General features: G+C 48.7%; 1 protein-coding gene across 1 annotated transcript in view; it reads right to left on the bottom strand.

Annotated features, from left to right (window-relative positions):
* LOC144175692 (beta-scruin-like) overlaps positions 1-16,019 on the bottom strand; it is a 106,236-nt gene that overhangs the window by 21,387 nt on the left and 68,830 nt on the right. The window contains exon 15 of the mRNA XM_077704731.1: positions 10,469-10,585. Within this exon, the coding sequence (XP_077560857.1) occupies positions 10,469-10,585 (117 nt within the window). The remainder of the gene's footprint in view (positions 1-10,468; positions 10,586-16,019) is intronic.

The raw sequence follows: 16,019 nt of genomic DNA, 5'->3' as shown, positions 1-16,019 counted from the left end.
TCGGCTATCCTTACAGCTGCACGGATTTCGGGGTTCGATTCCGGCGTCATGGAGTGGTCGGAGGAAAACGTTATCGACTTCGTCTGCAGATCGATTATTGCGCCGTTGTCCGTCAAAAAGTCCATTCCGAGAATTACGTCGCGGGAGCAGTTGGGCAAAACGACGAACACCGCAGGGTACGTCGTGCCGTCTATGGTGACGCGCGATGTGCACGTTCCACTTGGCGTCACGAGGTGGCCTCCTGCTGTGCGTATGTGCGGACCGTCCCATCTGGTCATAACCTTCTTCAGCTTAGACGCAAATGGTCCGCTCAACACAGAGTAGTCGGCTCCCGTGTCTACGAGGGCGACTACATCAAAGCCGTCGATGGACACCTTGACGTCGGATGCCGCCTTCCTCGAGTTCCGGGTGCGTCGGGGCGTCGCATCTCGGCTTGTGCGTGTTGACGGTCGGGCACTGTGCGTCGTCGTTGTCATCGTCTTCTCAGCGGACGTCTCGGTCCGGTCGGGTGCGCGTCGCGGCGTATAGCTGTCGTCGTGTACGGAAGTCTCGTCAGGTCTGGGTCGGATCGTCGGGATGAGGGCATGTTGTGAGTCACTGTTTTCCGCGAGTCGTTGCGTCGTTGGAGGGTTTTCATTTTTCCGCGATCGTGCAACTTTACCTCCAGAAGTTGCTGCTTTTAGTTTCCCCCGCGTGGGCTGGGGGACCTTCCACGTGAGAACTCAGCATTGCTACGGCGGTTCGGCGACTGGTATGGGTAGGGTGACGGCGAACGGTTGAAACGGGCTGGTCGATGGCTGGTGTTGGACAGGTACTCTTCGATCTCCGATGGGCGCTGGCCAGTTCGGGGGCGGGGTGCGTCGACGGAGAACCCTTGCAAACCGAGCCTCCTGTAGGGGCAGCGACGGTAGACGTGGTCGGCCTCTCCGCAGTGGTAGCACAGCGGACGATTGTCGGACGTTCGCCACACGTCGGTCTTCCTTGGGGCAGGGGGTTGCGCCGCAGGTGGTCGGGCCGGCGAGAGGGGACGACGGTACGGAGCCTCGTGACGATAGGGTGCAGGTGGGCGAGGGCGATGTACAGCAGCCGCGTAGGTCATGGCTTGCGGCTCGCGAGGTGCTACTGGCGTCGTTGAAGTTCCCAGCGCTTGCTGCACTTCTTCTCTAATGACGTCGGTAAGAGAAGCGACTTGTGGTTGCGGCGGCGTCGGGAGCAGTTTCCGCAGCTCCTCCCTCACTATTTCGCGGATAGTGTCGCGTAGTGAGTCGGAGTTGATAGCGCTGGCACCAAGCGTCTCCGAAACCAGCGCATTGATTGGGCGGTCGTACTGCCTCGTTCTGATTTCGAGCGTCTTCTCCATCGCGGCGGCCTCACACGCGAATTCGGACACGGTTTTGGGGGGGTTGCGAACAAGGCACGCGAAGAGCTCTTGCTTCACACCTCGCATCAGAAACCGTAGTTTCTTTTCTTCCGTCATTCCTGGGTCCGCACGGCGGAAAAGTCGCTTCATTTCCTCGACGAAGATTACGACTCCTTCGTTCGGGTGTTGCGTTCGAGTTTCCAGTAAAATCGCAGCTCGTTCTTTTCTCACCACGGTCGTGAAGGTCTTAAGGAACTCGCTTTTGAATTGCGTCCAGTCGGTCAAGGCGCTCTCGTGGTTTTCAAACCAAGTTCGGGCTGCATCCTCCAAGTAAAAGAAAACATGCCGGAAGGTTTCTTCATCGTCCCACCTGTTGAAGATCCGCACGCGCTCCAGCTTCTCCAACCATTCCTCTGGATCTTCAGCGGGGGCTCCCCGGAACGATGGCGGTTCCCGGGGCTGCTGCAGCATGATTGGCGACGTTGTTTCTTGTACCATGGTGTTGGTTGCAGCGTTCCTTCTCTTGGGCCCTTCTGGCATCAAACCGAACTCGGGTGGTAAACCTTGCAGGCGGAGGCTGGCTCTTGTTGGACTGGCTTGGCGGCTTCCCGAGGTTGCAGTGGGCATGAAGGGTGCGTACCCCGCACCTCCACCAGATGTCACGAAGCCAAGGACGACGCAGTTGTCTTGCAGGAGAAACAAGTTTATTGGAGCGAACTTGTGCTCCCCTAACAACTCAAAAGAATACAGAGGCGGCGAAGCAGCGGTCAACAAAGTGACTTGCGTCAGCGAGCGTCGCAGAATCGAATGCCCCGGCGTCCGCACTGCAGGCTTTTTATCTTTCGGTGCGCGTGGTTCTCGAAACGTCGATTCACATCGAGAACATAGTAGATCCAAGAAGATTATTCTGGGCTGTTCACGTTAGATCGGAATGCTCTCCCTATCACGACAGATAACAGATGCGGCACAAAAAGAAAGAATGGAACACGCGCTTCCCTTGGCGCAGAGATAACACAGACCGGCGCAGCCGGGCGGTAAAAGCAAAACACAAATAAACAAACCCAATGTATGGTTCGCGGCAATATACAGTTGGCAGGAAACAAACAACGAAAAAAGAAGAACAGCGATTAAGAGTCAAGGGTGGCTAGTATTAAATCTCTAAATTTAAAAGCAACTTGTTCGCTGACAATAGCACCCGTCAATCCATTCCACTCTTCAATAGCCGTAGGAAGAAATGATTTGTTAAAAGCGTTAGTAGAACTAAACAGACGTTGAATACTCATGGAATTAAATAAGCGACGAGATGTTCGGACACGCGGAAGTAAAAGTGAGCCATGTAGGTGAGGAAAGCTGTAGTATAGTTTGTGAAAAAGACAGAAACGTGAAATTCTGCGTCGAGCTGACAAAGCAGGGAGACCGAGGGATGATTTTATTTGACTGTTGCTTGCTCGTTTGTCGTAATTTGTGGAGATGAATCTGGCGGCACGATTTTGGACGGATTCAAGAATGTTAATTAGGTATATCTGATGAGGGCTCCAAATCGCAGATGCGTATTCCATTTTTGTACGAACAAAAGTCTCAAAGGCCAATTTACGAAGGCCAGCAGGTGATAATGACAATGACCTCCTAAGATAGCCAAGAGTTTTTGAGGCATCGGCAGCTAGTTTGCTAATATGCTCGGTCCAGGTTAGTCTGCTTGTAATTACAACGCCCAGGTATCGGTAAGAATCCACTTGCGATAACACTACTGAGTTTAATGAATACGGATGGATGACGTTAGTGTGTTTTCGTGAGACAGGCATGAACTTGCATTTGGAAATATTCGGCCTCATCATCCACTGAGCGCACCAGTTATCAATAATGTGTAAGTCTTGCTGTAGTACATATTAGTTGATCTTCGGGAGTTGATATACGACGGTAGATGACACAATCGATAAAAGCAAAAAGACGAAGCGTTGATGAAATGCCGGAAGGAAGATCATTTACGTAGATTAAAAAGAGAAGTGGACCGAGAACCGAGCCCTGAGAGACGCCAGATATTACTGGAGTAGTATCGGAATGGGCACCACCGATAACAGTGAATTGCGACCGGCGGGTTAGGAAGCACTTAATCCAGGATAAGGTGCGGGGATCGAGGGAAAGGGAAGAAAGTTGGTTGATAAGTCGTTGGTGAGGGACGAGATCGAAGGCCTTTGAAAAGTCAACGAAAATTACATCAGTCTGAAATGATGAATCAAGGTTTAGATGAAGATCAGTCGTAAATTCGAAAAGTTGTGTTTCGCATGAGAACCCTGAACGAAAACCATGCTGCTTATGAAAAGAGAAAGAGTGATCATCGAGGTGACGAGCAACATGTGAATATATTATATGTTCCAGAAGTTTGCAAGCGATGCACGTTAGTGAAATGGGGCGATAGTCAGATGGGTCAGATCGCTTGCCAGACTTAAAAACCGGTACAACCTTCCCAAGTTTCCAATCTTCTGGAATTGAACCTTCGGAAATAGACTGTTTAAAAATTATCTGCAAAAATTTGCTAGATATGCTATTAGTAGTCTTTAAGACTTTGGCAGGAATATTGTCAGGTGCGGGGGAGCTGGATATTTTTAATTTCTTTATCAGATTGCTGATGCCTTCGGAGGTAATGTCAATGGGCAGCATTTGTGAAAAATGAGATCTTGGCATGACTGGAATACTATGAAGTGGTTCAGAAGTGAAAACTGAAGTGAAGTAAGTATTCATAACGTCCGCCCGCAGCGGGAGAGGAACGTGAGAACCATCGCAGTTGGTTAAGGATATATTGTGCGAGTTATTTTTTGGGTTGAGAAGTTTTCAAAATTTCTTTGGATTAGTTCGGGCCATGTTAAGCCAGTCATCATGAAAAAATTTCTTTTTGGAGCGCTTCAGCAAGTGAGTGTATTCACGAAGGCATGCGAAATATCTGTTCCATTTGGATATTGACGGAAAGTTTTTAGCAGTGCGAAGAAGACGTTTTTTCTTTTGCAAAAGTTTCCTTAGGAGATTAGAATACCAAGGTCGCTGATCATCGCCTAGAACACGAATAAGGGGGACGTTGTTATCTATAAGGGTTAATAATTTCCGCTTGAACAGTAACCAGTTTTGGTCAACTGTTCGGGTATAGGCAGACAGGGTGAAGGAGACCAAAAATGTATTAAGTTCAAGGTTAATCGTCGAGAAGTCGGCATTGTTAAAGTCGCGTATTCATTTTTTCGAAGGTCTTCGCGAAGGTAAGGCAATGGACAGTGAAAACAATACAACATTATGGTCACTCAGACCGGGTATGCATGACACTGACTGAATTAGATCTGGGTTGGAGACAAGAACAAGATCAAGAGTATTTGTGCCACGAGTTGGCGCTGTGACTGATTGCGATATATTAAAAAGGAGACACAGTTCGAGGAAATCTTTACATTGTCGTGAAGTAGCACACAAGTTGTCCCAGTCGATATCAGGGTAATTGAAGTCCCCGCAAAGCAAGAAGTTAGCGTGAGGAAAGCGGGATGTCAGATAAAAAAGAACACTTTGAAGGTCATCTGTGAAAGAGTGGTCGCAGTCGGGTGCGCGGTAACAGGCTACAAGAATGTTTTTGCACGAGGGAAGGTGTATTTCAATGCAAAGAATTTCAAACTTCATACTGATTGTCACAGTTTGGGAGGGTAGGCTGTCTTTCACGAAAAGTAAAATACCACCCCCTCTGCGTCTGTTACTATCCAGTCTGTAAGACGTGAAATGGGTGTTGTTGTGACGTAATTCATTATCGTGAATATCAGGGGTTAGCCATGACTCAGTTAAGATTGCGATGTCAGTGCTGGTGTCCTCAAGGAGAGCTAGCACCGCTTCCTTTTTGGGCATATAGCTAGGGATATTCGTAAGCAGGATTGACGTAGTTTGATATACTGGAGGAGCCATTCTAGTTGGAATGGACTCGAAAGGAGGGGAGGACAGAACCTTGGAAGCACACAGTGAATGCTATGCCTTCAACTCTATAACTCTGTCCGATTCGGCATCATACACGAAAGGCTTTTTGTCAACGATAAGCTTGTCGAAACGGATTTTGAAGGACACTAATTTTCTTTCCTGCGCATACAACAAAAGCTTTTTTCTTGCCAATCTTACACGCGCTGAATAATCCTCGCGTACCGAGAATAACGAGTCCTTCAGTTTCGGGCCAGCGGAAAGTATTCTAGCCTTATCCTTAAATCTGGACAGGGTGGCTATAATCGGGCGGTTTTTATTGGCTTGAAAGCGGCCTAGTCTGTGTGGTCTTTCAATATCTGCGGAGCTAATTGGGACTTCAAGTTTTTCGGTGCAAAACGAGATTATACGTGCTTCTGATTCGGCCCATGTTTCGTTAATGACGTCGGGTATTTCAAAAAATAGCAGGTTGCACCGGCGGAGGCGATTCTCTGAGTCATCGCATTTTTCGGCTAGCGTTTTAATGTTGGATGAAAGATTAGATGAAAGGTTAGATGAAAGGTTAGGCATGCTCCCCCTATTATGATAGAGGGAGCGTAGCAATGCCAGACGCGGCATTTTTTTGCGAAACGCCGGTGGGAGTCGCTTTGGTGCAGTGCCCACAGTGCTGTCGGACGACACTCTAGACGCTGCAGCCTTCAAAGGGGCCGTGAAGACACAATGCAAGTGGGGTTCATTAATAAGAAGACTGCTGTGTCCCGATAACAATCACATCAATCGCATCGCAAGCTTCAAACAATAAATTAAAATAGTATTAGGGAAAACAGTTGCAAGAGTGGCGACTCCACAGGCAACGCAAAAAATTATCACTTGATAATAATTCGGTATTTGGTCTGTACGCAGAGATATGCGTTCCCGAAAGTTTCCTTTAATTAATAATAATAATAAATTTATTTCCACTTAGAAAGTATATAACACCAGGAGAAAAAGCTTAACTAGTTTGAGTAGAGAAAAAATTAAAGCCGTTCCATTCAATGTGAAACTTGCCGGAAGTGCAGAGCAGTGATTCGTCATAATTGGCTGTATACCACCGTTATCCGCTTACGGCTACTACCCCATGTGATTTAAATTTCCCGCCTTCGCAGTGCTCGCGCGCAGCCCCCTGCCTGAAACTGCGCCAGCGGGAGTTCTGTTCTCTTTGTGCTTTTCTCCCCGCACGTGCCGGCGTTGCACTGCCACATTTTGCGTCGTAAAAACCAACCCAACGGGAGTCCTTAACTAAAGGAACGCGGGCGTTGCCGGTTAATTATGTATAATTTTCCTCAAATGTACCTATAGTTTTCTTTGCTCTAAACAACAGGAAGATGTATGACAAGCGCCAGCGTTTCACGAGTTTCGAATGCTTATGACTATATAAACCACTTGGCTTTCGAAGCCTTTGGGGTAAGCCGCGAACAACAGCGTTACTTGGATTGGGTTTGATTGGATTGGCTACACTGGCCTAGGTTGACCAGTTTCGCCGCCTTCGCGTATCTCCTGAAGAACCGAGCTGCGCAAGCACGAAAATTGGATTGGATTGGTTTTGGATTGGATGATAAGCAGCAGTAAGCATGATAATTAGCTAATCCTATAGACAACCAGGAAAACTAAAAATAACCAGCTGAACCTTATCTCACGCTACGTATATCCTGGCATAGCCGCTTGGCTTTCGAAGCCTCTGGGTTACGCCGCGGCCAAGGGACCGTGACAGGCTACACCGTAACGCCAATGCGATATGCTTGGTTCCAGCGAGTGAGCTAGGACGACAAGGCGAGCGCCTAAAGTGCTCTGCACTTAAAAGGAGAAAAAGCTTCACTCGCTCCCAGGCCCTACACCGACGTTCTAACTCATGTGGAGAATTCCGGTAGCAGGCTGGCCGTGTGAGCTACAAGTTCATGCACACAAATTTCAAGGTGGCTTGAGCGAGTTTGTCCAAGAAATACCGGTTAGGTTCCAGTTCGGGTTCGGGAGAATTCATTTCGTTCCGGTTCAATTCCGGTTCAGTTCCGGTTCAAATAAATCACGTACCGAACCAGTTCGCAAAACGGTTCGGAAGCTTTTAACACGTTCACGAGCCGTTTCGATGTGTTGAGTTATCAGCGAAGTGAGAAAAAATGTTGAAAAGTTTAAAACGACCCAAAAGACAAAAAAAACAGACGACATGTCAAGATACTTTTTTCCCTAACAGCCACGGTGCAATTTAAACAATTGAGCTGCATGATAGGGCAGACAGATGATGTTGCGACGATTCACCAAACACTTTCTCGCCGTTCTTATGCTATTCTAGGGACTAGTCTGTTGTGTTTTCATCAGGTGCGTCCGCTCGGCATTTTTAATTTTGACGGAAACTTAATATACATCTGGTTATACAGAGAGCATGAGATCTTACGTTAGTTTGCAGGGGAGAACCTTCCGTGAAAAAAAAAAAGAAACTCAAAGCCGGCTTGGGCAATAGGTGGGTTGGACGAATGGCACGAAATTTGAAGCTTTTACCTCTAAACGCACAAACTATTAACGCTACCGCTACAGATTTGTTTCCGTCAGGACTTTGCATAGTGTTAAACAAGCCAAGATATCATAATCCTTTTTGATGACGTCATCATATCTATTTTAGGTTTGAAGGAATTCTTTTCAAGGACTACAAACATGACACATCTTCAAAAATTGCCGGCATGTCAGGTCATTTTTTTCTGCATGCAAACAAGCTAGCGAGGTCAATGCTTTAGTGTTATACTCGCATCATTTACCATTATTTATCAAAATTTTAGTTTATGGGAAAAAACGGCTCAATTTGTAACAAACTTCTCAAATTAACGTGAGACGACAAATGACCGGTACAAACTTGTCCTGCCTTCGCTTCCTGAGAAACCAGCCATTGTACCACGCACCACGGCGCCCATTGCCTTCGCAGTCATAACAAGTTTGGTTAAGTGGAAGGTTGGACAAAGAGAGGGACATCTACAAAAAAAAAATGTGGTTGATCCCTCTTTCATATCGGTAAAACACGAAAGTGAGATGTGCCTTCACAGGATCAGTTGAATGTTTATTCTGCATCGTTATGAACTTGCACATCGCTATTTATATTTCGTCGGTATGACATGGTCAGACTTATTAACATTAAACATTGGCTTGCACGCGCCGGAGGACTGCGTAAAGCCGAATGAAACCACACGCGCTCGCAAACCGTGCGAACGAAACCGAACGGTTTGCCAGCGAATCGTTTGGTGAACTAACGGTCCGCTGCAGCGAAAGAGCATAATTTGTGGGGCGGTCTTGCGGGTGTGCTTGGCGAGCGACAACCTGCTGGCGCGCCTCGCAAAGACCACTGCGTCCCTGCTCCGTGGAGTGTACGGCAGACGGTTGCGTTACGACGAGCTCAGCTGGCGCCAACTGTCGGCGCTCAATAGCACCGTGATGCACTACTTCGCTTCAACTCTCTTATACGTGAGCAGCATCGAAATAGAGGAGGTTGTAGGAAAGACATATAGTGCGTCCAGACGGCTGTGTGCGCTTGAGCTCCTAGCGGAGTCGCTAAAGCGCGTGGCACCCCCCGTTGCGGCGACGGAGCTCCCGGCTCGAATCCTGGCGCAGCCGCGTTTTTCTGGCCATGTCATTTCCGTGACGGATATGGCGTCAGTCAGATCTTCGTCGGTCCCTAAAACACTTTGGTGCGAAGAAAAGTCAAACCGCCTTTCTTAAGAGAAAGATGGTTAGAACGCGAGGCTTTTCCCCCAAGCAACCTCAGTCAAAATCAATGCTCGGAATCCAAGCCACTTCCACCCTGCCGGAATGGTGCAATCGGATAGACGCCGACGTCGTGGCTCGATGGATCAACGCTCGATTGCGACCGCGGGACGCATTTTAACAGCCGAGGTGTCGTACGAGCATTAAGTTCGCCGTCGCAGGAAAAAATGTCAAGAAAATGCCTAGCGCTTGTGGGCGCGTCCTCGGCACGCGCAGTAGCTTTAGAAAAAAAGAAAAAAAAAACCCTCAGCGCGGTCGTCAAGCGCTACCGGGCATGTATAAACAAACAAAAAAAAAAACCTCGAGCGCCAATGCTAAAGATGAAAAGGCACCCCGCTTGGGAGAGGTCACCGCGGCCGCCTCATTCTCTAGAAGCCATTATGAGTAATTGGAGACACGGCTACTAGTGCGCCAATCCTTCCCGAGACGACTTGCAGATCCCGCCACCGCTGCTTGGAGTCGATGACGAAGAGCTGGTAGAAGTCTACGATGCCGACGATGACTTGGCATCCACCACTCACCGCGAAGAAGACGACGATCTCTTCGATGCACATGACGACGATTACTAGCACCGAAACTATGCAAATAAACAATAATACAGAAACCTGACCATGTGTCCGGCAACGCTCACACGCAACAGCTTCGCCATTCAAGCCTTGTGCGTGAGTGCAAGCTTCCCTGATTTTTTTCCGTTGGCACTGAACCGCCCCTGCGTAAATTTTTGTCGAGTATTTAAGCTTTCCAGGATTGCCACATTTCAAACAAAATTACGAAATTCTACGAGCAGGCGCGTTCAGGGTGAGGGCCTTCGCCGTTGCGCAGTGCGGCAACTTTGCGGCCTGGTTGCCCCTATACAGTCGAAGCGAAGGAAGGTCAAAGTGGATGTTTCATATCGCCTGCAGGAAATGTCGAAAATGTGCCATTTCTTTAACCCAGCTTTGCTCTCCACCCACGCGATCAGCAGCCACATACCACTGGAACATTCGTGCGCGTACCTTTTCACGTGTTGCGGCCATGTGTACAACATGAATAGTGTTGGGATTTCTGCAACGTGGAAAAGTATCTGAAAGAGAACGAAGTTTACCTTCGTGAAAGAGGAAAGCCCTTACTGACGTTGACTGGACATTTAGTCGAACTGTTTCGTCGTGGAGCGGTAACCTTATTTACTTTATTGGTTCAGTTTCGGATCGGGTTCTCTGGACTAAAAAAAATACCGGTTTGGGTTCAGGTTCAGCTTCACCAAAAATACCGGTTCTTTTCGGTTTTCGGTTCGGTTCCGGTTCGGCAGGCTACTTAAAACTACCCCTTGTCTCCGAAACTCGCATTTGGCGGGAGAGAAAGCGAATGACCCTGAACGGAGAGCCACAGTGAGTGGCTGGACGAAGAACTCACCGGTGATGTAGACGGCGTTCCCGATGAGCGTGGCCGCGTGGTAGCTGCGGGGTTCGGGCATCATGCCGCACAAGTCCCAGCGGTCCTTCATCACGTGGTAGTGCAGGACGACGCGGCCTGCGTGTCGAGCGGAGCACACGGCAACAATCAGAGAGTTTTAGCGTAGTGGCTTGCGGAGGCTCACGCTACGGCGGCGGGTTAGCGGAACCCGACTGCGCAGGCGCGCGAGGGGAGGACGAGGAAATTACCCCTCAGCAGAGCGAATGCGCGGGCACTACGATGCCCGGCCCGCGGAACTAATCCCCCCCCCCCTTCCCCCACTGGAACGAATTTGCACCTTCCCAGTCAGGCCCCGCTATTCGCTAACCTTAGCGTAGCGGACGGTACCCGCTATGCTAAAACTCTCTAGTGTTCGTTGAAAAAGATGTTCCCGTGACGAGTAAACCACGGGAGAGAACGACGCTGTGCGCCTGAGATTCAATTAGAGCGTGGCATTTGTCACCGATCACTAGTAGCTTCTAACGCAGCGTCAGAGAGATATGAAGTGGTAGTGGCACCGCTAACAAGAATAATTGCCAGAATGACGATTACTATTAAACTGCATTCATACATTCTCATGCTGACTCGGGTGAGATCATGGCTGGCATCCGCGCAGAAGGCGCTGATGAAATAAGATGAAATACGGTGAGTTAAGCAGCGTTGAAGGTGCGGGAGAGCTTGGACGCGTCGGGCGCTGGTTGATTGATTGTGGTGTTTAATGCGCCGAAGCTACGCTATGAGGCGCGCCGTAGTGGAGGGCTCCAGGTTAATTTCGACCACCTGCTGTTCTCTAGCGTGCGGCGCAACCTCAACCCACGCGAGATTTTGCTATTCGCCTCCATAAAAAAGCGGCCTCTATAAAAAAAGTCTGCATAAAAAATAAAATAGATTAACTGACACCGCAATCAATCAATCAATCAATCAATCAATCAATCAATCAATCAATCAATCAATCAATCAATCAATCAATCAATCAATCATTGTTTATTATCAAGGAGTACATACAGAAGCAAAATGGGGCCGCCAAAGCCTACAGGTGGGCTTGTGCGGCGTCGCCCGGCAGCAACGGCCTTCACTTCTGTAAAAAACACTCATTGACAGTGGTAACTGAACAGGAAGGTAAAAAAAAAGACAAGCACAGAAAAAAGGGAGAAAAAGTGAAGAAGAAAAAAAGAGAAAAATAGAGAACGAAAAATTAAAGGGAGGAAAGAAAAAAGAAAAGCAAACAACCGACGAACAGAAGAGAAGAAGACAAACAGACAAACAAAGATACAATAATACAACATGGGTTTCAGCTACATGCATGGGTGGCATTTTCCTCATCACAAGAAAAAAAATTAGAGAATAAAGAAATAGCTACCAATCACCGCATACACATACATACTTCAGCATATTTCTAATGCCAGCATAGCAGCACGCAAGTGTTTCCGCGTTGTTGAAGAGAACAATTCGTCAGGCAATTCGTTGAAGATAGCAGGAACATAATGTGACCGCGCAGCCATTCCGTAATGGGTACGGACCCTTGGTGTCATATATCGAGGTATGTGCCGCAGAGGTATAGGTTTAACATTGGGAGGACTGTGATTTGGGCGAGTTGGTGATCGTTCATGATTGACAAACCAGCGCGGAAAAAACACGGCACAAAAGAGGAACGAGAAGTAGCGCTGTCCTGTCTACTTCTCGTTCCTTTTTTGTACCGTGTTTTTTCCGCGCTGGTTTGTCAATCATTAACATTGGGAGTTTGGTAATCCGTACACCAGAAATGTTTTAGCACGACGATTTGCTTAAACAATGTATCGAATGACGGTAAACCACTTGCCTTAAATACACTGTCCGAATCTGGCACGTGGGACTTATGAAGAACACTCTTGGCTATGTTTTTTAAAATACTGTTAACTCTCTTTTTCCAGGTAGCGGAGAAATTGAAAAAAAAAAAAAAAAACAGCACATGCCATAACGAGGAACACTATAACCCAAAGTTTGAGCTAGTATTTTTCGAACAGAGAAAGGCAGAAACACTTTTAAGTTGTACAGCATACAGGCAGTAGTTCTAAGCTTTTTACATATGTGAGCCATGTGTGTGTTCCACGAAATATCCCCATCAAAATGTACACCTAGGTATTTAAAAGACTCGACACAGAAAATATGGGCACAGGAACAAGATGCACAATTTGATGAGTGTATTGTAATGAAGCAGTCGTTCGGCACTGTTTTCTGTCGATTTCGGAAACAAACTAGCCCACTAGCCAAACTAGCCGACTGGGCGCGCCCCAAAGTCTCGGGTAATGCTAGAAGTTGCAGGGTATGCACCCAGTTCGTAACGGCGAGTTCTGTCGCCGATCTGGCGGGAATAGGTCGACCGGAATGCCATGTCCTTTTGTATTGCACTGCGCAGACGTGCGGCCACGGCGGCGCATTTCAAACATTGTTGTACGGAACGGCGCTCCTGGAAACTAGTTCCTTTTTGGAGGAACGGAGGAACGCCACCGTTCCGTTAAGGGTCGGTGGAACTGTAACGGTAACTCGTTAGGTTTATGAAGGAACGGCAGGAACGGCGTTCCTTGTGCCCGCTCCCTTCAGCGGAACGTGGTTCCTCGAAGGCAGAAGAATAACCACACAGCGGGACCGGCCGCAGCTTGTGCTTGCTTTCATGTCGGTTCAACAGGCGAGCAGTCGCGAGAAGGCTTTTCGCCCTTCATCGTTTGTCTGGAGAGGCCAGAATGCGCGTCCGGCCGATACAATTGTTCCGTGCCGGGGAAAGGTTGTCTAAGTCAGAGCGGCGCTGCAGGTCCCTTGTGAAACAAGCGTATCTGTATATTGTCAGGGGTAATTACCGCATTAGGGCGCGCGAGGCGCGGGTGAGTTGCTGCCGGGGGACTCGCGCTCGCTGTGAAGCCATTCGAAGGGTAATGCTAGAAGTTACAGGGTACGCACGCAGTTCGTAACGGCGAGTTCTGGCGCCGATCTGGCGGGAATTGGTCGACGGCAGTGCCATGTCCTTTTGTATTGCACCCGTCGTGTTGACAAAGGGCAGGAATTTTGTCATTGTTGGGCATAATTTCGTCGCGTGCCGTATGGACAATACCTGAAACAGGCCGCCCAAACGTGGACGGCCAGCGTCCAGAGTTGCTTTAGTTGGTCGGTTTTAACCTGTGCTTTGATTTTTAATGCGCAGCATTCTTTGCCGAGTACCCCCACAGCCAGGAGCGTGTGACGCCTTGCATTTCTACAAAAATGCAGATTTCGCGAAAGTTCCAAATGTAATCGTAACACCGCAAATGCAGATAATTGGTCGAACGAAATTCTAATAAACAGCAATATTGAATAACCATTCATTAAACGCCTATGTATTGTTCCTGTGATGAATGGCCATGTGAGTGATTGGCCGCGCAAGTGAGCCAGCCAGAAGGACAGAGAAGATGACAACGAAGAGGAGCTGCGCGTAAGGGATCGGGGTGGCTGGATCGGCAACGGCCGGAAGCCAAGTGGCGGAACAGGGCGCGGTCCGTGGGAACCACCCCGTGAGACGCCTGGGCCACCTTAGACGGGACCCCGCTACCCTTCGCCAAGGCTCGAGAGCTCGTCTGGGCGCCGTCATTGAGGTGCTGGTGCGCTGACTGCTGACGCGCCATTCCGGCTGTTGGGCGCTGCCGTTCCTGCTGTTGAAGTGGCTAGGAACACGTCGCGACTGAGAGTGAGCTGACTGGCCTATTGGGCATTGCTCTTGGACCTTGTGAACTGCGAGGTTATTTTGTGTATCTTTGAACTGTAGACTGTGCGTACGTCTGACCCAAACCCATCCTGTCTGTTACGTCCCGACCTCTACTATGCTCACGTCCTGTGCTTGTCCTCCATCCTGTTGAATATAGTCTTCGACGTGTTAAACAGTGTTCGTCTACTGCCTGCCTGCGTGGTCCTCGGCCCATTCAGAACAGTTCCTTCCGACATAGTTTCTTATGCAAGAAATTTAATTATGTTCCTGCATGTGAGTAACTTTCTATTTGCACATCTGAAGCGCAGTAACCTTACTGCGCATTTGTAAGACCGAACTGGAAAGTGCCATATGTGTTGCACCCTTAATAGACGAGCACCAAAATCGCTGTTAGACATGTCTGGAATTTGTCCAGTGCTCCCTGAAAAAATTCGTCTAGGAGCGTTTCTTTGTATTCTTTTTATCTCCAGCTAATCTTCTGCCGGTGGTGCTCCTACTGGAATAATATGTGAGTTTTAAACTTCTCACTTCATTTCGCCTCAGGATTATCAGACACCATATTTTAATTTAAAGAAGTGAAATGTAACGTTAATGTAACGACACGTTCCAATGTTCGAAGTGGAACTGGAACGCGCTTCTTTCGCGATAAAGGAACTTGTAATGCTTGTAACGGGAACTGTTACAATGTTAACTCATGTGCAGCGCCCCCACGTGGCGCTGATAATTTTGTGTTCAGCCGTGCAAGCCTGGCACAGCGGCGAGTGGCCGGTTTGTGAAAATAAACACAGTTCGTTCTGGGCAAGCGGCTCGGCATGCTCTCATATCTTTCCCGGGCCTGATGGCCTACTCCTGTTCGCGGTAGTCACTTCCTACCGCTCGGCCATCCGTACTTCTACACATCTAACTGGCGACGAGGATGGGGTTCACAATGCCACAATGCCAAATTTCGGCAACCTTCAGCCGTTCGAGGGGGGAGGAGACGACTGGCGCTGTTACGTGGACCGGCTTGAAGCATTTTTCTTGGCCAATGATGTCGCCCCAGACAAACGTACTTACGTATTTTTCAGATGCTGTGGGCAGAAAACGTATGCTTTGCTCCGAAATTTGGTCAAGCCCACCAAGCCCAGTGACAAGACGCTGGAGGAGATTCTTTTAGTTCTTGGAAGCCACTACTGTCCGAAGCCATCTGCCGTTGTGCAGCGTTTTCGTTTCAACTCGCGCGTTCGCGCGGTCAAGAAATCCTTCAGCAACTTCATCGCACACACTAAAAAGACTTTCCTAGCACTGCAACTTCGGTGCTGAACTCGAAAACATGCTCCGCGACCGCATCGTGTGTGGCATCAACAGCGCGGACGTCCAAACAAGACTGCTGTAAAAACCGGACATCACCTTCGACAACGCCGTGCAGACCGCCCTTGCAATGGAAGCAGCATAAAAGCACGCAGGCGAGATAGCCCAAGCTAACACGTGCCGAATTTGTAGACTCACCGTGTCTCGTCAGGCTCGGTGGGCGTCACTGCTACCGCTGCGGGGACGGACACCTTGCATCAAAATGCAAGCATGTGAAGACAATCTGCAATTACTGCCACAAACGAGGTCATTTGGCGAAGGTGTGCAATTCGAGACGAAAGGACAGCCAAGCCCGAAGCAACAGCCCTTCCAAGAACGTTCGTTCTTGGCACGCAGTTCACCGTCGTCGAGCAACCGTCATCGTGTGAATACTGTCCGCGATGAGGACGCCGCAACAACTTCATCTTCCGAAGTTTTCGACATGTGGCAAGTTGACTACACCACGCCGCC

Source organism: Haemaphysalis longicornis, unplaced genomic scaffold (assembly GCF_048455015.1).
Source record: "Haemaphysalis longicornis isolate Haplotype H1 unplaced genomic scaffold, Haemaphysalis longicornis Haplotype H1 scaffold_3, whole genome shotgun sequence".
Lineage (NCBI taxonomy): Eukaryota > Metazoa > Arthropoda > Arachnida > Ixodida > Ixodidae > Haemaphysalis > Haemaphysalis longicornis.
Note: the sequence above shows the minus strand (reverse complement) of the source record. Positions and strands in the feature narration are given on the sequence as shown.